The sequence below is a fragment of the Balaenoptera physalus genome (genome assembly GCF_965194825.1).
Source record: "Balaenoptera physalus genome assembly, chromosome: 7".
NCBI classification, from domain to species: Eukaryota; Metazoa; Chordata; class Mammalia; order Artiodactyla; family Balaenopteridae; genus Balaenoptera; species Balaenoptera physalus.
Genome location: NC_138886.1, coordinates 75,014,202 through 75,040,853, shown reverse-complemented (window position 1 = coordinate 75,040,853; position 26,652 = coordinate 75,014,202). Strand labels below are relative to the sequence as shown.

General features: G+C 34.3%; 1 protein-coding gene across 7 annotated transcripts in view; it reads left to right on the top strand.

Moving 5' to 3' along the window:
• CAAP1 (caspase activity and apoptosis inhibitor 1) overlaps positions 1–26,652 on the top strand; it is a 105,677-nt gene that overhangs the window by 37,252 nt on the left and 41,773 nt on the right. For 2 of the 7 annotated variants that reach the window (XM_082470503.1, XM_082470505.1), the window contains exon 6: positions 14,361–15,787. The exons of 3 other annotated variants lie outside the window; for them this stretch is intronic. In XM_082470503.1, the coding sequence (XP_082326629.1) occupies positions 14,361–14,707 (347 nt within the window). In that variant the 3' untranslated portion in view covers positions 14,708–15,787. Of the gene's footprint in view, positions 1–1,516; positions 3,483–14,360; positions 15,788–26,652 lie in introns of those variants that run through there. 2 more of the 7 variants (XM_082470509.1, XM_082470507.1) reach the window with 2 other exon arrangements.

Here is a 26,652-nt window from a genome sequence, read left to right as displayed (position 1 = left end):
TTTTCTCTTTGTTCTTTCAGGATAAAATAAATCTTATATGCCTTATTAATAGTATATGATACTGACAAGTTATTTAAATTATATTTTCAGTTTTTTCAGCTTCTAAAATACTCAGTATTGAGAAACAGTGACTATGGATTAGGTAGATTGAAATTGGCATTTCTTTGTCTAGTACTGGTATTATTTATCTTATCAATAGGAAATTTATTTATGAAACTGGCTGTGCTGAAGGTGAGTATCAGATTGTACACTAACGTTCACCTTCACTGTGCAAACATTTAAATGTAAATATAATCTACTAGTTGATTGATTGGTCCTGTAGTAAACTAGGATTAGGATTAGTGTCCTAAGTCATTCATTTTTAGCAGGAGGGTAGTTGTATAAGAATGGTTTATATAAATTTTCTAAATTAGTCATTTGTGCTACAGTTAAGAAAAAATGAAACTGCTGTTTGTCAAAGGTATTTAATGCATAGAAAATACTTTAAAAATATCAAACAAATCTTTGCTAATCTTAATGAATTCTCTTCTATATATTTATCTATAAATAAATAAATTTAAGACATTTAGTAATATTAAAACAATTAAAATTTTTGCTTTAAAGTTTACAACTGGGGTATGTGTAATTTTGCAAATTATTCTCCTTTGTAACTTCAAGAATTAAGCTCTTATGTTTGCATTCCTTCTTGGAAATTGTTATGAGAAATTTTTTTTTTACTATACATGATTAAATAGCTAAGTTAAAATTGTGTATTTAGGTTGACGAGAAGAGTTGAGGTTTATAGTAGTCCCTTTAAAATATTTGAAGGACTATTAAGTAGAAGACTGATTAGGCTTGTTCTGTATTGAGAATTTGAGAATAAAAGCAGGACCAGTAGATAAGGTTATCATTAAACATGTTTGGATCGATATATTTATTTCAAATAATCAGATGTATCAGAAAATGCATTGGGCTGCCTTCTGAGATACATCCCTATTGCTGAACGTGTTTGAACAAAGGTTACACAAATGGCCACTTGGTGGTGCTGTTGTAGAGCAGATTCTCACAATGTTTAAATATTTGGATGTTTGGCCTTGATCTTGAAGTTCCTTTCTATCAGATTTTCTAAAGAACAGGGCCTAGAGCAGTGTCTGCACTTGTGAAGAGTGCTTCCTAGTAACTGTTTTATTAAATTGTTTAATGGAAGAAGAATGAGATATACAATTTTTTCTATCTCTACATTTTTCTATTAGAGAAAAAGATGCTTGATTTTTTAGTCTTTAAGCTGTATGATGGTTCCTTAAGATGCATTCATTTGAATACAGTTATAAAAATAAGTAATGTAACCACATGGTGTGTAAAATGATTAAAATTAATAAGACATTGACTACATTTTACTCTGAATCTTTTACATTAACTTTCTCATGTGCAAATTATTCCTCTTTTCTATTAGAGAAAGATGTGCAAACACACACACAAAATGCACAGACTTTTGCTGTGGTTAGACTCAAATCTTGTCACTTTTTTTTTTTTAAAGGAATGTAGTTGCCTCATGCAATTATATTTTGGCCTTCTAATTCAAGAGTTAATGAATGATAGGACTTCCCTGATGGCGCAGTGGTTAAGAATCCGCCTGCCAGTGCAGGGCACACGGGTTTGATCCCTGATCCGGGAAGATCCCACATGCCGCAGAGCAACTAAGCCCATGTGCCACAACTACTGAGCCTGTGCTCTAGAGCCCGTGAGCCACAACTACTGGAGCCTGCGTGCCACAACTACTGAAGCCCACGTGCCTAGAGCCCGTGCTTTGCAACAGGAGAAGCCACTGCAATGAGAAGCCTGCACTCCGCAGCAAGAGTAGCCCCTGCTCACAGCAACTAGAGAAAGCCTGCGCACCGCAACGAAGACCCAACACAGCCAAAAATAAATAAATTAATTAATTAATTAATTTAAAAAAACAGTTAATGAATGATAGCTTTAAGAATTATCTTGTTGAGAGCTTCAAGAATTTGAAAAGTAGACTTTAATAGGGGAAAATTGTTTTCAGTGGTTAAACCATGTGATGAAAGTTTAGAATAGGTATTTTCTTTGGGCTTCTTTCAGCCTTTCAGACCACTGGTCACCACAGTGTAATTATACACACTCCCTGGGAATGCAAGATGAAAATACTAGAGCTTCTAAAGTAAATAAATACATATAAACATATATTTAAACCTCTCCCTTTTAAAATTTTCAGTTGCATATATGTAATTGTAATGGTTCATATTAATTATGTATTAATTTATAAGTAAATAAAAAATATGTAGTTGGACAGGTACTTAAAAATGTTTTCACTGATAGGTTTATGTAAATAATGAAGTTGAGAGACCACTCTTTTAGACTATTATAAAGGATTGATGGTGGCCATAATGTATTCATTTATTACTTCAAAAAAGTTAAATTTTATATGGGATATTTTCCATCATTTAGCAAAGATATTAAACATAAAATTGTGAGAGACTATTTGAGTCCTTAAGGTGAGAGAGAAATGGAAAAACTCAATTTTTGTTCTTATTGCTTCTGTTGTTGTTCTGAGGTAGTACTGCACTAGGAGAAGGGAAGGTAGGTACAGAGAGGCACTAGAATAAAAAAGAATGAAGAAATCAGTTTGCAGTTACAAAGGGGTTGAGTTTTGCTGAAAAGAACTTTACAACCATGAAGGAATAAGTACAAGTTATAAAAAATTGAAAAGATAATGAGAAAAATGTCATCAGAGACTTTTATTGCACTGTAAAGGGAGAGAGAATGAAGATCATCAGTTAATTAAGTAGCATTTGTAGGCCAAAAGTTTTACATGAAGAAGTCTCTGGATTGGCAGATGAGCTCTGTGCTGCCTCTTCCTTTGAAAACCAAAATTGCAGGTAGGAGTGTTAGAGAGCTGAGGGGAGACTGAAAAGAAAGTGTTAGAAGGCTGTTCTGGAGTTGGAGCAGAGAAGCATGTGTCCTACTGATTTGTTTTCAAAGTTTGAGTCTAATTCCTTTCCTCCTTGCCCTTGATTATCTCCTTGACTGGCTCTAACAAATAAGTATTCACAGAATGCAGCTTTTCAACACGAGTTAACTTCTTTAAAAGATTTTAAAAAACTTGTTCTGGGGAAATGTTATCCAGTTCAGCAATTGGTGAAGTAAAAAGAGATTGTGGTGTAACCATCGGTGTGGCATAAGAATTTACATTTCTTTTCTCATTCCTTTGAGCTTTTTCACAAGTTATTACCGGCAATGACACCAATATGATCCTCCCTGCTTTTTAATTTGTCTCTTTCTATGAGTAGTAGTTGAATGAAAGGGTGAAAATTACATTTTATATGGCAAATTAGCCAATACTGTTCCTGTACCTTTGGAAGGCCCCTCTGTTGCATTTGAATGTGAGACTTTTCTGGATTAAAAAAAAAAAGTAAACTGATAAGGTTTTTGGATGCATAATGCTCTGTGTGTTTTTTATCAAGAATGAAATTATGAATTTGCTTCAGTATTCTGAGAGAAATGTTTATTTCCATGTTTCTTTAAATTGTACTCATTTTAAACATTCTGTCTTGTGATGCATTTCATAGGATCCTAGACAGACTCTTAGGGGAGCTACTTTGGAGGTTGCATACTCCAAACCTTCCTCAGATGTTTGGATCCTCTGCGTTTTTCAGCCACTATGTTCTCATCCAGTTCATTGGGAAAAGCACCTCCTTATATAGAAGTGCTGCTACCAAAAGAAAGATGTAAATACTAGGCTTGAAATCAATTTTGTTAGCAGTTCCTGAACTTTTTATACACCTCACACCTAGCCTATGATTTAATCAGCCGTTTTGGTTGCCACATCATATAGTTGATACATATTGAGCTTGTAGTTAACAAGCTTTATTTTTATTTTTAAAAACTAATACTTAAAATTTTTTGAACAGCTTTAAATTAGGTTTACAAAAAATTGAGTGGAAAGTACAGAGCTCCTGTATACCCACTTACCACCACTTCTCCTAGTTTCCCATATTATCATCTTGCATTAGTGTGGTAAATTTGTTAAAATTGATGAGGCACTATTAATACATTATTACTAACTAAAGTCCATAGTAGCCTGTTTATTTACTTCTGTTATAACACTGCCCAATAATTAATAATTGTTTTCAATTCAAGAAGCATTTATGGGAACCTAAATTTAGGTACTGTAAGGTAAAGGATTATGTCTTAGGATTCTTTAAGTCTTCACTGCTTGTCTATAGTGGGTACTCATATTCTTTTGAATGAGTAAGTGGATGGATAGATGACTAAAAGAATTCCTTCTTTCTCTTCTATCCTGTCCAGTATGTACAAGGTTCTTAAAAAGAAGATAGAAGTGAAATAGAATATTAGTTATATTTATCCATTAATATTCTACCACCTACCCCAAAGAGTGAGTTGCTCATAAGCTTGTTTTTCTTTCTGGTCTTAACAAAACTGAGCCATGTTTTGGTTTGTTTCCCTTAGCCTTTAGCTTTGTTTATATTGCTTGTATAGATTCATACCAGTCTTTTATATTAAGCATTGATCGTGTGCCCTTTATAAAATATGTGGTCATCATAGAGATTCTTCTGTAGCTTGTATTTCTTTGGATATTTCCTCATTTGGATAATTAATGTTTGGATAGAGTTTTATTTTTGAGCATCTTTCTACACTCTTGAACTATCCTTCCCCATGAGATTATACCTTTTTTCCAACCATTCTGAAAACATACAGGCCACTTTTTACTGCATTTTCTGCCTTCAGTACCATATACTCTAAGGTGACATAGTTATTTTTTCCAAAGACTCTCACTACTTCCACATATTTTCTTTTATGGAAAGAATTAGGGTGAAACTGACAGTTTTCATTATTTTTCCTACTTCTTTAATGAAAGTGTTTTTAATTTTAGGGTAGGATTTCTATGTTTTATGAAATGTACTACCACTTTTTTGGCGTACTGATAATGACTGGCTGCTTTCTGCATGAGTATATAAAAGATACTTTTACATTATCTAAAATTAGTATCAAGTCTTTAGTATCTCTTTGTAAGCTTATATTTATATTTAAACAAACTAAAGCAGTGTTGCAGGAAACATGGCATATTGTGAAGTAGATGGTGAGTTTAAGAACACCTTCCTTGGATGGGCAGATTGCGGAGCACTGAGATGTTACAAGCAGAGAATATTTGAGTGTGATGCCCTTTTAAATTCATAAGTTCCAACAAATCTTTGGGGAGGACAGTTGCCTGATTTTAAACAACAGTGCTTGTAAATATGCTACTCTGTCTTCATTTTTAACCCCTTTGTATGTTTTCATATTAGAATCCTGTTTAATCAAATGGTAGGAGAAATGATGAATGACATTTAAACATATGTTCTTCCTGTTTACTTTCAGATTACTAGAGGAAGGGTAGTCAGGAATCTCTCATGTGTTAGCCTGTTATTGTACCCGAGTGTGACCCCAAAATATTTACTTACCTGATCCATTGTAAAAGGCTGGCAGGAGGTTCCTACTGTGCTTTTTGTCCTGGAATGGTGATGTCTTCAGAGGCAGTAGTTTTGGGTACTACCCTCTCCTATATTCTCACGTCTGCGTTTTATTCTGTTAGGCTCACATATTGTACTGAGTTTAGATCTAACACTTTGCCTTTGTCCATTCTGTCCCTCACACTTGGGAGTTTCCTCCCCTGTCAATATCACCTGTTAGATTCTAAGACCTACTTAATAATACATGTCTGTAAAGATCTCCTTGACTTTTCACTATTGCTTTATATACTGTGATATTCTATTATACTTTATATTGTACAATTTAGCACTTTAAAGTGTGATGTTCATATTTTAAGCATCCTCAAGCACCATGAAGGCAAAACCTGTGTCTTAAATCCTGCCACACATATTTAGTCTACACTACCTGTGGCATTTTGTAAGGCCTACTTCTGTGGCCTTTACAGCACCTATGTAAATAGATACTGAGTGAATACTTATTGATTCTTGGACTAATCTCTGGATTAGTGGTTCTTAAAAGTTAGGTTTACAGGCTAGCAGACAATCACTTATCCAAAAGTTTAATGGATAGTTCAAGGGGTTTGGTAGAATACTAGACAGTTTTTCTGTATTAAATTGTTTGCATTTTCTTTTGTATGAGTAATAGTTGGTTAATGTCATGATTAAGTTTTGAATATGATGGTTAACATGATGCACTTAAAGTTAAATCAATAGTTTAAAACACTGCATGAAAAAAAAATAGCCAAGATCTGTTAGTTTTGCTGAGAGGAAGATTGAAGGCTTATCCAGAAAAAAATTATTCTCATATATTAAAAGAACAGTTTTGTTTCTTTTTCAGAAAATAAAGTTTTGGCTTCTTGAAAAGGCTGGAACTCACTAAAAATGTTAAAAGTTATCAAGCTGACTTTCTACAGTTAGAATACATTAAAAGTGTGTTCTTCATAACTTAAAAAATTTTAAAACCAAAATTATCTGTAGTCTAAGAAAAGAAATCCATGGAGGTATAGCACTGCTGTCCAATATATCATACGCTTTGTTACTAATGAGATTTCCAGCAGATTGATAACGCCGGAGGCCTTGGGGAGTTGAGATTCTAGAGGGAAGGATGGTGAAATGTGTTGTTCTAAATGGCATAACCACTGAACGTGAATAACTTCAAATCAGATGAGAAAAACTAATTAAAATAGAAAAAGTAAAATAGTTTAACCCTTCTAATAACCAACTCTATGTTTGTTTGATAGGAAAATTGGATTTAGATTTTCTCATTTTCTTCTCCATTGTGTGTGTGTGTGTGTGTGTGTGTGTATGTATTAAAACCTGTTGTTACAGGTTTTTAAATAAAAATTAACTTTAAAAAACCTTTTTATTTTGGAAATTTTCAAGCAAAAATAGGAAAGAAAATAGGAATATTAATTCCCATGTACTCAGCTACATCTTCAACAATTATCCACCTATGTCTAATCTTTTTTCATCTATATTCCTACCTGCTTCCTACCCGTTACGTTATTTTAAAGCAAATCCTACATCTTTTCAGTTCATTTGTAAATATTTTAGTATCAATGTATCTCTTAAAGATAAGAGGTGGGTTTTTAAACATAATCATAATACCTTAAAAAGTAGCATTTCTTAATCATCAGATAGTATTCAGAAAGTGTTCAAATTTAACCTAGTTGTTCATTGGTGGGTATTGTGATATTAAGATTGATCTATTGGGTCAGGTGTTGTCAGCCTAATGGTTTTAATAGCTATTTAGTATTGTCTAGTTCCATTATTTCATTAGGGGTTACAGAACAGTGATAATGTAATTTTAATCCTGAAATATTCAGTGTTCAAACTTCTCTGATTGTCTTATAGTATTTTTTAAACTATATTTGTAAGAATCGGGATCCAAATAAGGTCCCTACATTGCAATTGGATGATACTGAGTCTCTTTTTAATCTACTCCCCTTTCTCTCCCTTTCTTCCTCTCTTTGCAGTTTATTTCTTGAAGAAGCTGGGTTGTCGGAGTTTCTCAGTTTGAATTTACTGATTGCATCTCAATGTTTTATTTAACATTATTTTTCTGTAAATTGATAATTAGATATAGAGGCTTGATCAGATTCATGTTCAATCTTTTAACAAGAATATTTAGAAGCAGTGTTGTGTCCTCGAGACACAGAGTATGTCATTACTCCTCCTTTTTGTGAGCATGTCAGTAGCCATTGGAATGTATTGTCCACAGTGGCTGATAAGAATGCTCTTGATTTCTTGAGGCTATCTTTTCTTGGACATCATTTTTTTCCTCCTCTGGGAAATTTTAAGAACTTTTTTTTTTATCGTTGAGTTCTGATATTTCACAGGATGTGTCTTAGGTGTGATGCTCTTGGCAGACCCTTTCAGTGTGAAAGTCTTCTTTGTTTCATATCAGTTTTCTTCTCTTATTTCTTTATTTTTATTTTTTTATTTTTTGGGGGTATAGTTGCTTTACAATGTTGTGTTAGTTTCTGCTGTACAGTGAAGTGAATCAGCTATATGTATACATATATCCCCTCTTTTTTGGATTTCCTTCCCATTTAGGTCACCACAGAGCACTGAGTAGAGTTCCCTGTGCTATACAGTAGGTTTTTATTAGTTATCTATTTTATACATAGTATTTTCCTTCTCCACTCCCTCTCTTCTTGCTTTCTGACTTGTTCTGTTGCTTTAAGTCTCTGCTCAACTGTTACTGTATCAAATCACAGTGATCACTCTCTATGACAGCATTCTGCTACTATCTTCTATCCTGCTTTATTTTTTTCATAGCACCTGATGTTGATTTATTTATAGTGTCTGTCCTATGACTTAATGGTAAGGCGAGGACTTTTTAAAATTCACTGCTGTTTCCTCAGTGTTTAAAACAATGTCTTGTACATAGTAGGTGCTCAACAATATTTGCTGAATTAATTATATTAGGTTGTTGGACTTGTGAGTCATTCATCCTTATCTCTTAACTTTTATTGCATATTTTAAATATATTTTTATTTCTTTTCTACATTTTGAAAGGTGTTTTTTTTTAAAAACATTGTCTTTCAACAACCATTGAATGTTTGCTCTTGATAACTGTAATTGTAAACTATAATATTTCTTGTTTTCTGGTCCTTTTTCATTGCACCCTGTACTTGTTTTATGGCTACAGTGTCTACTTCAAACTCCATAAGGATACTAAGTAGACACCCCAACCCCTCATTCTCCTCCAGTAGAATATCTTCTGATCCCTAAATTTTCTTTATGTCCTCCTTTGTTCATCTTGGTCCTTCATTTATTGTTGTTTTTCTGGTAGCTGGTTTGGGTTTCTTCAGTAGCTGTTTAGTTATATTTCTCTACCAGATCTCTTTAGTGTAAGTGAATGGGGTAGACCTCCCAATAGAGTGCTTGGGCATGTGGCAGGGAAGGGGAGGGAAGGAAGGAAGGGTTCAGTTGACTCAACTATTCTGAATGAGTTTAATTATCTTGCTGTATGTTTCAAAGCCAACTCTTTCTTGCTTCCAAGACTCTCTAAGAAAGAATTATCTGTGGTGTCTTTGGCAGTGATTTTGCTTTGCTTTTATTTTTCTGTCAATTTTATCCTGCCTACTTACATTTTGTAAAAATCCAGCAAAATTTCTTTTTAGATGATACCCTTTCTTCTTATCTAATATTATAACTTTTTTTTTAAACTTTCTACAAGGTTATATTCTTAGAAATGGTTGAAGAAATACATATGTTTATAGAGCAAAATTGGAAAACTCAATTTCTTCTCTTCCCCTTCTACTTTTACTCCCCTCCCCAGAAGTAAACCACTATTAATAACTTATGTTATTTTTAACATAGTATGATTATTACTCTTTAGCTTACTTTTTTGACTTAACAATGTGTCTTGATCATTTTTGCATCTTGCCAATTTATTATTTTTTTCTCCAGATGGCTGAAATTCTTATTTCTTACTAATGAGTAAAAAGTAATATCTTAATGTTTTAATTTGTATTTCCTTGATTAAAAATTATGTTGATCATTTTTTATATATTTATTGATCCTTTGTATTTCATATTTTGTGAAATGCTTAACCCGTTTCTATCCTTTGCCCATGTTTTTAGTTATTTCTAACAATTCCCAGACGTCGTATATATTCTTACATTTGTCCTGTTAAAAAATGTATTTTGCTAATATTTTCTTATAGGTTTGCCCCGTCTTATAATTTTATTTGTAGTCTATTTTCTTTCTCAGAAGTCTTACATTTTTTTAGCTTTATTTGTTGATATTTTTCCTTTGTGGATTCTCCATTTTGTATTTTACTTAGGAAGGACTGATGTTTGTTATTTGCATCCTCACTTAATTTACAGGGTTTTTTTTCTTTCTTATAAATATATTTATTTATTTGTTTGTTTGTTTGTTTATGGCTGCGTTTGGTCTTCGTTGCTGTGTGCAGGCTTTCTCTAGTTTGCGGCGAGCATGGGCTACTCTTCGTTGCGGTGCACGGGCTTCTCATTGGGTGGCTTCTCTTGTTGCAGAGCATGGGCTCTAGGCACATGGGCTTCAGTAGTTGTGGCACTTGGGCTCAGTAGTTGTGGCTCACGAACTCTAGAGCTCAGGCTCAGTGATTGTGGTGCATGGTCTTAGTTGCTCCGCGGCATGTGGGATCTCGCCGGACCAGGGCTCAAACCCTTGTCCCCTGCATTGACAGGTGGATTCTTAACCACTGTGGCACAAGGGAAGTCCTAATTTACAGTTTTTATGCTATTATTTTTAAGTATCTCTCTTCTGTCACTTCAGTGGATTCTTGATAGGGAAAGGAATTAGATATGTGTGCTCAATTTGCCATCTTTATCAGGAATTCAGACAGATACTTAATTATTCCATGTACTAGGGTTTGTCTCTTGGCTTAATTTAATAACTCACTATCAAGAAGTTTCACAAGCATGTAGTCACTCATAACATTAGATATGCTTTCATTTTATGCCTTAAAAGTATTCTGATATGTTGAATTATTTGCAAGTGGAATAATATAAGCCCTATCAAGGTTTAAATGTTGCATAACTTAAAAGTCCTTTTTAATTTTTATTACTCAAAATATTTAATAATTCTTCTATGTTTGTTTACTTTGGATAATTAAAACTTTTACTTTAACAAAAAGCAAACATAAAACATAAAATGTTTTCCTTTATCTAGCTTAGGGGAATCTCTGTAGCTTTCAAGCATTGAGGTTTGTTATAGATGATAATAAAAATACAGGTATTGCATTTTAGCTTTTCTATTATGTAGTACACTCCCTTTTTTAAATACCGAAACTATATTAATTTTAAAGTTATTGAGTCTTTTGTAGTTGTAAATTTTCTCCTTGTCAGTAAAATATTTAAAGAGTGTTGGGTGTTCTATTTAGTTGTGAAATATTTTCCCTTTATGGTTTTATCCCATGTTTATAACTATGCCTCATTAAATAATATAAACAAATATTTTCTCTGATAAATTGTTCCATTTATTCATCTGTGTTAGTGATGAACTTAGATAGTGATTGATTCATTTTGCTGTCTAGATACTGAATCTAGATGGATTGATTTGTTATTTAAAAAGCTTTGGTACTTGGGTAGAGTTTGACTAGGGTATGAATCAAGTTGGTAGCACAGAAGATAGCAGGAAAACAAAAGAAAAGAGAAATTATGAATGTATACAAATCAGAGGAAAATGGAATAGAATGTATATTTGTGAGTAGTTGGCTAGGGGATCAACCATAAGAGATGAATGCTCAATAAATCCTTGAACTCTTTATTGCTTTTTCCTGAAAAATATTTTAACTCTTACTCTGTGTTCCTATAACTATTGCTTAGCCAAATTCTTAAACTCCTTTAGTCCTTCCCCTTAAGTTATTTGGTTCATTTCTTTAGTTATACTGCTTTTCTCTGAAGTTCTCTAAATGGTATGTAGTATTTTAGCGGCGACCCATGTTACATTAATTCTGCTCTTTTATATAATCTAGTAAGGAATATATCATACGCTCTTATTTCTTTGTGTATATTTTAAAGTTACTTTATTTTATTTTTAAAATTTTAAATTTAATTTGTTTATTTTAATTTTAATTTTATTGGAGTATAGTTGATTTACAATGTTGTGTTAGTTTCAGGTGTACAGCAGAGTGATTCAGTTATACATAAACATATACATATATTCATTCTTTTTTAGATTCTTTTCTCATATAGGTTATCACAGAATATTGAGTAGTTTCCTGCGCTATACAGTAGGTCCTTGTTGGTTATTTATCTTATATATAGTAGTATGTGTATGTTCATCCCAAGCTCCTGATTTATTACTCCCCCCACCTTTCTCCTTTGGTAACCGTAAGTTTGTTTTCAATATCTGTAAGTCTATTTCTGTCTTGTAAATCTGTTCATTTGTATCTTTTTTTAAAAATTAGATTCCACATATGAGTGGTATTATATGATATTTGTCTTTCTCTCTCTGACTTACTTCACTTAGTATGATAATCTCTAGGTTCATCCATGTTGGTGCAAATGACATTACTTCATTCTTTTTTATGGCTGAGCAATATTCCATTGTATATATGTACCACATCTAGTTACTTTAGTTATTTTGCTGCTTTATGACATCAGTAATTTGGGTCTAATTTTATGCTTGCTCTCTTTCCTGAGCCATTTTTTATTGTAATGTCTTTAACAGTTAACAGTCTGAATTCTTATTCTTAATATTTTCAATTACATTTGTATTATTTTACCTCAGACCCACCTGTCTTTTATTTTTCTTGGTGTATTTCAATAGCCTTACTTTAACATCATGCATACAGTGAAACTGTTTTTATTTATTTTAGAGGAGTACAAATAATTTCCCTGAGATTGATTTGTTACTCTGACTCCTAAGCCCATGTAAAAACTTGAAGATGCTCTTTTGTAGAATTGTCTTATAATTTAAATGTGTGCTCACTTCCCCCTGAACACACACGTGCGTGCGCAAACACACACACACACACACACACACACATTTTCACATATGCAGAATGGGGGTGTGGAAGGACAGAACGTGACCACATTGATATTTTGAGGGCTTAGAATGAGGCATTTTAGGTTAAAGTTACTTTTTTAGAAAGAGTGTACAAGTTATACCCCTTCTGATTTGAGGATCATAATTGACAACAAAAAAGCCTGCAATTTTTAATACTTAGGATGAGAGTAAATTATCTTTGAAAATGTATTCATATATTTGCAAGCTGTACTTTAAAAGTGAGTCAGTAGAATGAAGAAAATTAAGAAATAGTGAAAAGACTTGAAGTATGATCCTAGATCTTTACATAGTTTGTCAGATTACATTGTACAAATCACTTACCTTATTTTCACATTTGTGAAGTGAAGTGCTTATGCTAAATTATTTCAGGTACAGATTCTACAAAGCTTTGGCATCCATGGTGCAGGTATAATGGGCTGATGGAACTTGTAAATGCTTTTACCAATACTGTGGTACAGAGAACTCAATCACTTGGATTTGGATAATTTTTAATGTAAACAGAACACCAAATTTATAGAACCCCATTTCTTCAGTGAATAACATGTATAGCTGTTTCTGATTAAAAAAATAAAGCAAACCCCACCTCTGCCCTCTAAAAATGTTTGATACAAACCCATAGAAAATATAATTGAAAAAAGTTTTTTCATAAAGAGTTTTCTCCTTTGAAACATTGAGAGGGTGTGTAGGAGAATCAAGGTCACTAAATCATTTATTTTAAAATCCATGGAGTAGAATTGTTTATACATTCTATTATCAGAATTTTCCATCTGTCAATCTATGTTTTGTAAATAAGTTCTTCCTACTACAAGAAAACTAACAAAGCTAACAATTGGGGGATCATTACTTTCTTTTTAAAAGACATATTAGGAATTTAAAAGATAAATAAATTGTAGGTATAAGGGAGCACTCAAAGTTGTAAATAACTCATGGACTTTAGTAATGGTTCAAGGCCAAGGTGGTTGAGGGCTACAATCTGTGTTTATGTGCAAGTTCTTAGCATCAGTTATAGAAGTTTTATAACAAATGTATTTTAAAAATTTATGGCATACTAACTTTATTAATGAAAATCCTCCTGGTGAAAAGTTATTTTACCTTAGAAAGTGGCCTTAGGCATTCTCCTTTAATTTATTGATTTAGAACAAAGTGTTTGAAAAAGTATATGAAAAGCTTTGGAATAATTGCAATGCACGTGGTGTCCAGCTTGCCAGTGATATTTTTCCTTTTTTGTAGTTTATAAAGCAAAGTATTTTAAACTCCTTCTCAAATGGAATTTTGCTTCTTCAGTAATAAGCGATACTCTATCCAAAGGGTGTCAACATTTTGTAATGTAGAGGCTTCACTGTGGTCTAAAGTGTTACGATATTTTAATTAGGAAACTTGATCAGGGACATCCATATGATGGTATACATTTCCCAGTGCTTCCATATTCTTCTAAATTGGTATGAAAAATACATTAAAATTTACATTAAATTAGATCTGTTTTCAAAGTTGAAGGGGGGATCCCTGGCCGTCCAGTGGTTAGGACTCAGCGCCTTCACTGCTGGGGCCCGTGTTCAATCCCCGGTCAGGGAACTAAAGTCCCACAATCTATGCGGGGGCGGAAAAAAAAAGAAAGGGAGGAAGGGAGGGAGGAAGGAAGGAAGGAAGGAAGGAAAGGAGGGAGGGAGGGAGAGAGGGAGGAAGGGAAGAAGGGAGGAAGGAAGTTGAGTCAGGGGAAAAGGGGGTTGGGATGGGGTTTATGGAATGTATTTGGGACTCCATGATGGGAGGTGGGGGTCACAGCAGCCCTTTCATCATAAACAGAAAGGAAATTTTGATCAGGGCATTTAGGTTACATGGTTCTTTGCCTTTTTTTGTTTGTTACAGGCAAAGGGGAAGATAGTGATGTACTCAGTATAAATGCAGATGCTTATGACAGCGACATAGAAGGCCCATGCAATGAAGAAGCAGCTGCTCCTGAGGTCTCAGAAAATACAGTCCAAAGTGAAGCTGGTCAGATAGATGACCTGGAGAAAGACATTGAGAAAAGTGTGAATGAGATTCTGGGACTGGCAGAGTCTAGCCCAAAGGAACCGAAAGCCGCCACCCTGACTGTTCCTCCACCAGAAGATGTTCAGCCTTCTGCACAGCAGCTGGAGCTGCTAGAACTTGAGATGAGGGCAAGAGCTATTAAAGCCCTAATGAAAGCTGGTGATATAAAAAAGCCAGCCTAGTTTATTTAAATTGTATCTGAATATTAGATGTGTTTGAACAAAGCCACATCATATAATTTTGTATCTAAAGTTTATTTGGGGTCTTACATGATATTTCTCATGTAACTCTTATTAGATAAACTCATTTTAGGCCTAAAATACATGTTTTTGTTGTTGTTACTTTTGTATTATATATGTTATTGTTTTCTGAATTCATGGCAAATATCATTGGGTAACCTGGATACTTTGTTAGATGAGTATTTAGCTATATCTGCAAATTAATATCTGAAAAGTCATTAGCAAAGAGTCATGGTATTCTTTTCTTTATTTTGAAATGTTTTGGCATCAAACCAAAAAGTTTATGAAAGATTGACCAAGCATGTTGCCTTTAGTCTACCTATATTTTGCGATAGAATATTAAATTATTGCTCCTAGGTTTGTTAACAATTTAAGAAATTTAGTTATGCTTATATGCACTTTTAAAATATGTACTGCGTTGAAGATGCCTTCTATGGGTGTGGACTTGCTAGTAGAAACTGAGTGACATCTTTGTTACAAGACTTAGAGATCCAAAATGTCTGAGAAAAGCTTTCTTTATAAAAGAAAAAAAGGACTTAATTTAAAGCGTTTTTTAACAATGTAGAAGTAATTGCCCAACTTTAATTCCAGCAGACAAGTTATTCTAACAGGTATTTGATATTACTGGATGCTTAGTTCCGTTTTCTTCCTTCAATAAAAAGGGAACACGTTTTAATTTACATTCCAAGCTATTAGGAAAAGGAGACTATTTTATCGTACCGGCTTTCATCCGATGTTTCTGCTTGAAGATCTGATGTGCTATAATTCCATGAATTAAAAATTATAAAGACTATCATTCTGGATCTGAGGACTTTTGATACATTTCCAAAAATGAAATTAATTTCAGGAAGCTTTGATAAGTTGATGTAATAATTAATCTAATTTTGTATAGTTTTTGTAAATAAATTAACATCCTGCCGCAATTATGGATGCTTGCCCCATCACTAATTGTAGTTGTTTGATACCAAAATAAATTTAGGCAGAGACTCTTAAAATAAATTAATTTTTTTTCTAAAAGATAAATCTGGAACTGTTGTTTTTATATTTGCTAACAGAAACAGTATATTTTATTTATAAGCCATGTTCTGTTAATGTTGTATGAGGATTTTTCCTTATACACAAAACTTACAGGGATTGTGTCTTATTAGCTGGCTTAATTATATGTAAATTTTAGAGGGTTTCTTATGAAAATAGTATTTATGAAACACTGGAGTTGCAGTTACAAATTCATTTTTGTTGTTCCTGAACTTGCCTTTAAATAATGCTGTCATTTTTTTTTTCTTGTGGAATCTTTCTAATGAAGGACAGAGGCCTATATCATTTGAAATGCTTCTCTTAGGTTGATAAACATGGATATGATTTAAATAGTTCTCATAGTTACTGCTTCAAAATGAAAAAATCAGTTTCTATTTCAACTTAAATTAAAAGTTAAAATAATAACAAAGTAGTGTAGAATAAACTTTATTGCTGCTTATTAATTATAAAATGCAGTAGATGACTTTTGTGTGATCAAACATAGGAGTAGAAAAAGGTCTGAGTGCTTTGTAGCTGATTAAAATCACCACCTTCATGAAGCATTGTGTGCTATATTCACTGCAGAATTGTTTAGAGGACATTTGACTAGAGTGGGTGTGTGTGAGGTAGAAGGAACTGAAGAAATCAGAGGCTGTGTGGATTCTTACCTTGGAAAATCAACTTTCTCACTTTTTTTTTTCTGTAATGTTGAAAGACGAGAGGTTTTTGCAAATGAATGGCTTTAGAGAACAGGAATAAGGTTATTTTAGAAATGCCTGGATCAATATATGGGAAAATATATATTGATCTGATGCTGTCATTTAAATCATCAGCTCACAGGTATTTATTGACTACCTCAAAGGTGTTTAGTCTTGTTCAGAATCTTAAACTGTTATGGTGTAGGAATGTTGTGGCGTAGAGTTTAGCATGGAATAGACTGATTAATAAACATATGAGCGCTGCTTCGTTTTATGCCTAATTCTTCCCTTTTGCCAAGGTAAAGAAAAATTTTAGGCAATGTTTAATTAGTGATTAAGAGGAAAAAAAATTGGCAGCCTAACTTTCCATCCAAAGTCAGGTAATTCTGATATTTGACTAGGAACTTGACCCAAGACTTGAATGATAGGTGGCAACTGGTAATAATGGGTCCTCTGCATTAGGCCTTGGCCCACTTTTTGATTTTCCTGTTAATCCACACACTCAAGATATATCCTAAAAACCTATCACTAGGTTACCAGTGTGTAGTATAATAATTATGAAAATCACCGAACACTCTCAAGTCCTTTTGTTGAACACCATCAGTTCCTTAAAACTATAGGGCAGTATATCTTCTCCTAGTAAATCTTGTTGTCAAAACCTACTTTCAGCAAATCGTTAGACCCTAGGGCATGATTAGCTATCTGAATAAAGGTGTTCTGAGTCATTTGAATAGTAATACAATTTGCAATAAAGTATGTGTTTTCAATGCCATTTTCAAGGTAGATAAAGCAGGAGTGAACCCACAATTTAAGCAAAATATAGATGGCAGCCTGAAAGTTTTAAAAATTCTTAGTTCTATTTCATCATAAAAAATAGGAAAAGAGAGTTTGGTTATAGATACTTTTCCTTTATTGTATAATATCTAATTATTTAAAAGTAAAAGACCAATATGATTTAACTTAAAACTAACAGATATTTTTACATTTTTTATATTCAAGTAGTCTCCCTTTTTAAATAAAAAGAAAAGTGCTAATGAATATATCAGTAGGAACTCAGTTTCCTTGATATTTAATTATTATTTTAAAATGCACTGTGATAAAATGACAAGAGTGTGAGAGTTAAGAACAGAGGATTCTGATTCTGCCCAAACCAGCTGTGTAACTTTGGACAAGTAACTATAAAATGGGAGAGATGAATCATTAGCCAATATATAAGGTTTCTTTCTGCTGTAACATCCTGTGAGTCCAGTAGAAAATACCATAAAATTTGCAAAACTTAGGGAACTCTTTTGAGTTCAAGTATTTCTTAGGGCTTCCCCTCCTCTTCCCCCTATTCAAAATGAAACAGTCTAATCTTTCTTTGTCCCATAGGGTTGCTAGATATGAACAATAATCCAGTTTTTTTTTTCTTTTACCTATTTTTTTTCAATATTTATTTATTTAATTTATTGTTGCCGCACGCGGGCTTTCTCTAGTTGTGGCTAGTGGGGGCTACTCTTCATTGTGGTGCGTGGGCTTCTCATTGCAGTGGCTTCTCTTGTTGTAGAGCATGGGCTCTAGGTGTGCGGGCTTCAGTAGTTGTGGTGCATGGGCTCAGTAGTTGTGGCACACGGGCTTAGTTGCTCCGTGGCATGTGGGATCTTCCTGGACCAGGGATCGAACCCCTGTCCCCTGCACTGGCAGGTGGATTCTTAACCACTGTGCCACCAGGGAAGTCCTACCTATTAGTCTTTATTGTCAGGGTCACTTGGTAAGTATTGTCTAGAATTATTCACTTTGGCCTGTAAACTTAGGTTGCTATCTTTAACTTATTGCTTTATTTATTTCAAAATATTTAGATAGTTTTAAGTCCAAAATTTTTTTTCCAAGGCTTATAATGAAAAACAGTACTCCCTTCCCTATTCTTTTTACACCAGCTCTTGCTACTGAGAGGTAACCACTTTCAAATCTTTTAGCCTTCTTAAAACTTTATCTTTGTATTTCTAAGTAACATGACTTTTTGCTCTTCCTTGATATTTCAGTCTTAGATTTTATTTATTGATCTATTTTGGAATATGAAAATTAAGCTCTATTCCTTCTCCCTGTTCCCTAAAAATGTAGCTTCCTCTCTCATCCTCCCAATTTAGTGCAGTTACATCACAGTTTTGGTTCAGTTAGCATTCAATATTTAATACTATTTTGACTGTGTAAATGTTTTTCACAACTGGGTTGTGTGGTATCTGTAATTAGATTTCCTTTTTTGTTCCAATTTTTGTTTTAAGCTGTTTGGAATTAATTTATAATGACCTTATTCTTTCATTTGCTCAGTGTTCTCTGTAGTAGCAGTTAAATTGTACCCTAACTACCTTCCAGGAGTTTCAGTCTCTTAGTAGGTTCAAACACATCATGTAATCTAGCTTTTTTTTTTTCTTTCTTTAAAGACATTTCTCCTGGGGCTCTCTGTCCTATGCTAATCTGGATTGGTTGCTCTTCACCTCTTTCATGCTGAATATCCCATTTCCTGAATCCTGTCTTCCTCTTTTCATTTATTCCCTCATTTCGGTGGTGTACCTCTTCCAACAGCTTCCTGTGAAAAACTGCATAAAGAATAAATAGTTTTGATTCATTGGTGTGACTCAGCATGGCTCAATTCTATCCATATGTTCAAGTGAAACATTATGTGAGTGTTGACATTAGGCTGGAAATCATTGTCCTTTTCAATTTTACAGCATTGCACCAGTGCCTTTTAACTTCCACTGAAACTATTGAGAAGTCATTTGTCATTTTGATTCTTGATACTTATGTGTGACCTGTTTGTTTCTCTTTGGAAGCTGTTAGTGTCTTATCTTTATTCCTAATATTCTGAAATTTCTTGATGATGTGTTAAAGGATGGATCTTTTTTCATCCTTGATTTAATCATTGATGGACTCTTTAAAAGGGAAATTCACGTCATTGAGTTCTGGGAAGATTTTTAATATTACTTCTTGGATAAGTTCCTTCCCTCTAATTTTTTCTAATCTCTATTTCTAGAACTCCTTTTATTAAGATGTGGATATCTAGGCCTAATTTTAAAATTTCTTATTTCTCACTGTCTCTTTTCCATCTTTTTCTTCTGCTTTCTTATATAGTTTCTTAATATTCTCTTCCAGTTCTTCCAATGATTTTTTTCTCCTATCATATTTTTAATATCCAAAAGATTTTTTAATTCTCTGAATATTCCCTTTTAAAAGTAGCAGTATGTTGTGTCTGTAGGGCCATGGCTCCACTCCATGGTGTTCTGGTGACCTTGCACATATCCCCGTAGGCCATGCAGTCAGGGCTTGAACCTCCTGGCCTAAGTCTTGGTGCAGTGCCCTATTATCTTCCTAGGAACGTGGTCAGACAGTCAAGTCTTGTGAGGAGCTGTCACAAGAACATTTTCTCATCGGCCTTTTCTTCTTGAGGGAAGCTCCCTATTTTGCAGAAGGATGTCTTGAGGCAATTTTCCCATCTGCCTCCCTGGTTCCTTGGAGACTTGAGACTTTCTATCTTGCCCCACTTAGGGCACAGCTGTAGGCTATAAAATTTCTTAGCCGCAGCCTTGCGTTAGCGCCTCAGCAGCAGTGTTCCGTTAATCCTGTTGCGTCTGGTTCCTTTTACTGTGGTGTCACCCTACCCAAAGGCCATGGGGACTTGGCACCTTTGACTACTGTTACTTCACTGTGTAAGTAATAAGCTGCCTGCATCTAAAAAGAGCTTGTTGTTTTTCATTAATGGCTAAGTCTGTTGGGCCTTGCTTGACCCTTGCCTTGGCCTTGTGCTTGATAGTTTCGTGGATGAAACATTTGTACCTGTCTGAGGATGTTAATTTTAGTGGTTGTTTTCAAGTTTTCTTCTGCTTTTTTGCCTTCTAGTTCCTTCAGTTTAATTTTTTTCTTGTTTGTTTTCCTCTCTATCTAAGGTTTTCTCAAATTTCCTTAAATCTGTGGTGATGTTTAGCTGCTTTCATTAGTAAGACCCTAAAAAGCTGATTGGAAGCCCTGTTTATGGATGAGGCTCGTTAATTGGTACAATTCGCTTTTCTTTGGGGCTGCCTGAGGATATCCACGGTTTGCTCTGAAGGCTTTTTCCTGAATGCCCTTAGCTCTGCTTGGTATGCCTGAGTTTAGAATTTCATGCTTCAACTTTGCCAGAGTTTTCTGTGGAGTTGGTGAATGAAGGGTTGCCTGTTTGTGAAACCAATTTTCGTGTTTTCCCCTCTGCACTGTCTTTGGAGGAACCTAGGATCTTCATTACTTGGGTTTGTGTTTAGAAGCAAGTTGCTTCTTAGTTTCCTACAGCCCTTCAGGTTGCAAACTTCTTCACCTGCTAAGTCAATTCCACTCATTTGTGCTTCAGCTTCCAAAATTTTCTTATCATTTCGGTGGACTTTCATGAGAGAGCAGTGGCAAATGTGGTGTTTAGTATACGTTTAAGCAGGTGTTGCTTGAATTTTTAACTTGTTTTTGCTTTGGTCAATTCTGAGTTTTTGTTTTTCTTAAATCCAAGCTTAGATTAATTGGTTTCAAGTGGAAAGGTGTGAAAGAGAGTAGACAAGGATGATGGTAGACTAGAATCTGTGACACCTGAGGCTGGCTTATCTAGGTCACCATGTGTTTTTCTTCTTTCACTCTAGTAATTTTTAAGAGAATATGTGTTGGCGTTAGTTATTGCGCCCGTATTTTCAAATATGCCATGTGCTCTTTCATTATGTAATTTCACATTCTTTTTAATTTTACAAATATTTACTTGAATTCTTATTGTAGTATTTGTTCTTTTGCCCTTGCTTTGGTTTTCTTCCGGATTTCCTGTTATTTGCCATGTGTCTTTGCTTATCTTCAATATATGTCACTTTCTTGTGAACCTTTTTTATCCTCATTTTGAGTTAAATTTTTTTCCCTTTTCACCTATTTCTCTTAAGGCACTATCTGTTATGTTTATTCACTCCTATGTTTCTTCTAGTTTCGTTTTCATTTCTGGAGTGATATTTTTCTTTTATTTCCAATTTCTCCCTAAATTCTGTCCCCTCATTTCTAATTCTGATTCATATTTCATTTTTTAATGGCTTGTATCATTTTCTTAATGACTTTAATCTCATTTTAAAATCCAAGGTAATAGTTTTGATATGTTCTGTGGGTCGTTCTGGTGTACTTTTATTGTCTGGAGGGATGTTATTCTGTTCCTTATTCTCTGTTTTATTTATAACAATATAGCATAGGATTTGATCTTGATATTTTTGTTTCTCATTTTTAGTGAAGCTCATTTTTCTGAACTTTTAAAAGGAACCTGGTTCAGATTAGCTTTTCTATCTTCATACTGCTTTTGGTTTTCTTTGTTTTTTTTAAAAAATATTTATTTATTTATTTTTGGCTGCATTGGGTCTTCATTGCTGCATGTGGGCTTTCTCTAGTTGCAGCGAGCGGGGGCTCCTCTTCGTTGCAGCGCATGGGCTTCTCATCGTGGTGGCTTCTCATTGCGGAGCATGGGCTCTAGGCACACGGGCTTCAGTAGTTGTGGCATGCGGGCTCAGTAGTTGTGGCACACGGGGTTAGTTGCTCTGCGGCATGTAGGATCTTCCTGGACCAGAGATTGAACCCATGTGCCCTGCATTGGCAGGTGGATTCTTAACCACTGCACCACCAGGGAAGTCCCTTCTTTGTTTTTTGTTCTCTAGTGTTCAAAATTATGCTGCCTTGCTTTCAGAGATTTCCTAGCTCTGTTCCCCTTTCCCACCTTTACTTGAACTTCTCTTTCCATCTGTTGATTTCCTCTTTCCTGATCAGTTTTGATTCTACCACCAAGTGATTCTTCTTAGTGGGACTCTCTCCTAGAAGGGAGCCCTGGCTGGTCCGTTTCAGAAGTGCTTAGGCTCTAGAGTGCTCCTCCTCCTTTGAGACATTATTATCCTCACATTCACCTGCTATTATTAGAGGCAAAACCCATCCCACCTTCAGTTGCTGTCTCAAATTGCCTCACCTGATTTCTACTTATTTTGAGCGTCTCCTATTATCAGGTCTGTTAGATGCCCCGTTGGCTTCCCTTTGTTTTCTCCTACAGAAGTGCTGATATTATGAAGGTCATAGGACTTGTTAGTGGTTTGTTCTACCTACTTATATTTTGAGGTTGTAGCATACCTGTACTTAGCCTTGTTTTAAATGTTGTCCATGGTTCTCGGTTTTTCTTTCCATTGCTCTCCCTGGGTTTATGTAGAGATTCAAAAACTTTTGCTTTTGCTACCACTATCTTCCCAGGGTACCCCTGTGTTTTTGTTTTAAGATACGTAGCCAGTCTTCATTGTATACAAATAAAAATGTACTTTATATAAGGGAGAGCTGACATATATATATGAGATATCTTACTGAATTATTTCAAAGAATTCTTAAAATTATTCTGTTAATTTTAACAAAGTTATATTTTTATTTTAAAACCAAAGCTTGATTGTTATCTGGTAGAAGCAGTTGTTACCCTGAATGTAAAACACGTTAGTACTGCTCCTCAATAGCAAGGGAATTCGCTTTATTAGGTATATTCTTATAATAGATATTGTCAGTTGTAAGATCTTTTTTATTCTCTTAAGATTAAAAGTCATTTGTACAAAAATAAAAAGATATGACATTATAGATTCAGAGAACCAATATTTTAATGTTTTAAAATTTGGGGGGAAGAGAATTGAATTTACTGTGTCACTTTTAAAAGATAAATTGTTTCTTATTCTTTGAATAACTTATATTTATTCATTAGTCTTCTGTTTTCGTATATCTTCTCTGCCTGGAACGTACTTCCTGGGGCCAAAAGAGAGCTACGAGTTTTAGTAACTGATTTTTTTCCCCTCTAAATACATTTGGTGTAGGATTTTAAATAAGATTCTATCTTTAGTGTGATATTTAAAATCACCATATTAATGAAAAATTGGTATTATCGTATGCCGTGTTTATCAATCTATTATAACATGGTCACAAAAAACAAAAAAACTCTGCCTGAAAAGAGATTCAGAAGGTGTCAGTACCATTATTACATAAAGTTTTTCTCTGTCTTTTAGTTTAAAAGATAGCTTGATGTGGTTGATTACTGTAACACAATTGTTTTGGTATTAAATATCTGTGTAATAGCTTATTTGTGGAATTTTTCTATTAGTAAACATGGAGACTATATCAGGAACACTTAAGATATCAAATTAAAATCTGATTATGCCTTTGGCTTATTCACGATTATATAAATTTTCTTATTTACATCTATGTCAAATATGCAATATGTAAAAAGAGAAAAAATGTTTATTATGTATATTTTATTTACAGCCAGATTTGAAGGTTAAAATACTGCATTTTTCAATCAGGTTTCATGTTTTATAGTTCTTGGTATTAACATTTAAATGCATAAATGGAATTCTTATGCATTCTGAAATCTGCAAAAAGATTTTTGCTGCACACTAGTTGATCAAACTGCTGCTGTAGTCACATGAGAAAGAACCAAAGATGATAACTGTAAATACTGTATGTTTATGAAACTGTGGAGGACAAGTAATCATCCCTCTTTTTTTAAAAAATATATGTTCATACAATTGACTATTCTCTTTTCAATATACCTTCAGATATCATCTTTTTCCACTTAATCTTTAGACTCTTTTGTCAAAACTTAATGTGAATTTTAACCTATGGTAAAAATCAGTCTTATATAAATACTTACTGTTTTCTGTGTTGAGTAAATGAAATCAGTCCCTCCCAGTTATGGAACATGATTATATCGACATGTGACAACTATAAGAACTTGGTTTTCATATTTCCACTTATATATTAATTAAATGTTAATTGATTTTTTTTTTTTTTAGGAAAGCCTGCTAGTCTTTAGTGGAGGAGAGACATTTCATTGGCAGTTTTTTTTTTCCTGAATCTCCAAAATGAACCTTTATAAGTGCATTGATTTGGAATTCAGAAACTTTTATTTATTTAATTTATTTATTTACTTTTGGTTGCATTGGGTCTTCATTGTTGCATGCGGGCTTTCTCTAGTTGCGGCGAGCGGGGGCTACTCTTCATTGCGGTGCACGGGCTTCTCATTGTGGTGGCTTCTCTTGTTGAGGAGCATGGGCTCTATGGTGTGCGGGATTCAGTAGTTGCGGCATGTGGGCTAAGTAGTTGTGGGTCGCGGGCTCTAGAGCGCAGGCTCAGTAGTTGTGGCGCACGGGCTTAGTTGCTCCGCAGCATGTGGGATCTTCCCGCACCAGGGCTCAAACCTGTGTCCCCTGCATTAGCAGGGGAATTCTTAACCACTGCACCACGAGGGAAGCCCTGGAATTCAGAAACTTTTAAATTGTAGCTCAATGTATTTAAACATTGTGAGTTGTCAATCTTAAGCACACTTTACTGTGAATTAGTTTGAAATTATTTGTCTTTATTAGCTAGATATTATCAGAAAATAGAGTTTTGATTGGTAAGAGAAGGAACTTTATATTTAGAGCTTATGGATCTAACAAATGGATAGGAGACCATAGGGTGCAGCTACCCACCTTAGCTTGGTTGGTGTGTCTGTTTTGAAACAGCCCTACTGACCAAAATTTTTAGTAAATCTTCTTTGTTTGCTTTTCTTCCCTTTTTTCTTCCACCTCGCTATAAATATTAACTCTTTCCTTCACTCTTTTTTCATTTTCCTGCTCTGCATTTTCTTCCTTAATTGATCATTATTTGAGAAAAAATTTTAAATTCTTTGTTGTATTCTCAACCTATATATTTAAAAAAATGTCAAAAACTTTATGTTTAGAAACCTGTTTTTCTTTAAAGTATATAATTGAGAATTTTATAATCATAGAGAATCAGAGAAACAGAATTTTTGATTGGATGAGATATCAAAGATCTAGTTCAAAATACCAACAAATTGAATGTCTATTTTTGTACATGATCTTCAAAAAACTTCATTTTTGAATTAGTGTTTTACCGTTACAGGAAAAGATTAAAGCTTTTGGTCGTGCCACTTCCTTCCCCCATTCCCCACAATCATTTCAGTGCATATGTCACCCAAATATTAATTCTCTTCCTCCTGTTTTTCTCACAGCTTCAGTTTAAATTATCAAAAGTACATGAACATTAGGTGATTTTGCGTTCAAAGTTTTCTTTCTTTTTTTTTTAAAGCTCTGTTTTCTAATTTCTCATTTGCAGCATTAGAGCTTTATTGCAGATAACTTGGACAAAAGAGAAAAGTATAGAGAGGAACCTCAATGTCTAGACGTAATCTATTGGGTATTTTGCCTTGTTCTCCAATGTTTAAAATCATTGTCTGTTGATCAAATTAGCAGTACAACACACACACACACAGTGTGTTGTTAAGATACTCAGTGTTGTCAAGAATACAGAGCTTCCTTGACTTACGATGGGGTTATGGCCTGATAAACCCATTATAAGCTGAAAATACTGTAAGCTGAAAGTGCATTTAATACACCTAACCTACTGAACATCAGAGGTTAGCCTAGCCCACCTTAAACATGCTCAGAACACTTACCTTAGCCTACAGTTGGACAAAATCATCTCACACAAAGCCTATTTTATAACCAAGTGTTGAATATCTTACGTGATTTACTGAATACTGTACTGAAAGTAAAAAACAGAATGGCTGTCTGGGTACAGAATGGTTGTAAAGGTATCGGTTGTTTACCCTCATGATCGTGTAACTGATGGGAGCTGCAGCTCCCCACCACTGCCCGGCATCATGAGTATTATACTGCATGTCGCTAGCCTGGGAAAAGATCAAAATTCAAAGTACAGTCTCTACTGAACATGTATATTGCTTTCACACCATCATAAAGTGGAAAAATCCTAAGTCGAACCATCATAAGTTGGGGACCATCTGTATAAGGAGTAAAAACATAAAAGGCAAACAATCTGGAGGAAAAAGAGCGTGTGTACAAATGAAAGCCATAGGGTTGATATTCTTAAGATATTAAGATTTAATACATATAATCGAGAAATTACAAAGTGTTAATATCGTAGAATTGTGTGTTAACTGTGGTTGCTGATTCTTCAAGCTCAGAGAATATTGGAGGGTAGGAGACAGCGCTGGGAGATGTGCGGAGTAAGCACATCCAGTAGGAAAGATGACAGCTCACAATGAAAGAAGTGAAAGAGCTCTGGTTCCGTGGTCCTTGGAGACCATTTAGTGCAGGGGCAAATAGTTTCACACTCAGGAGGTTT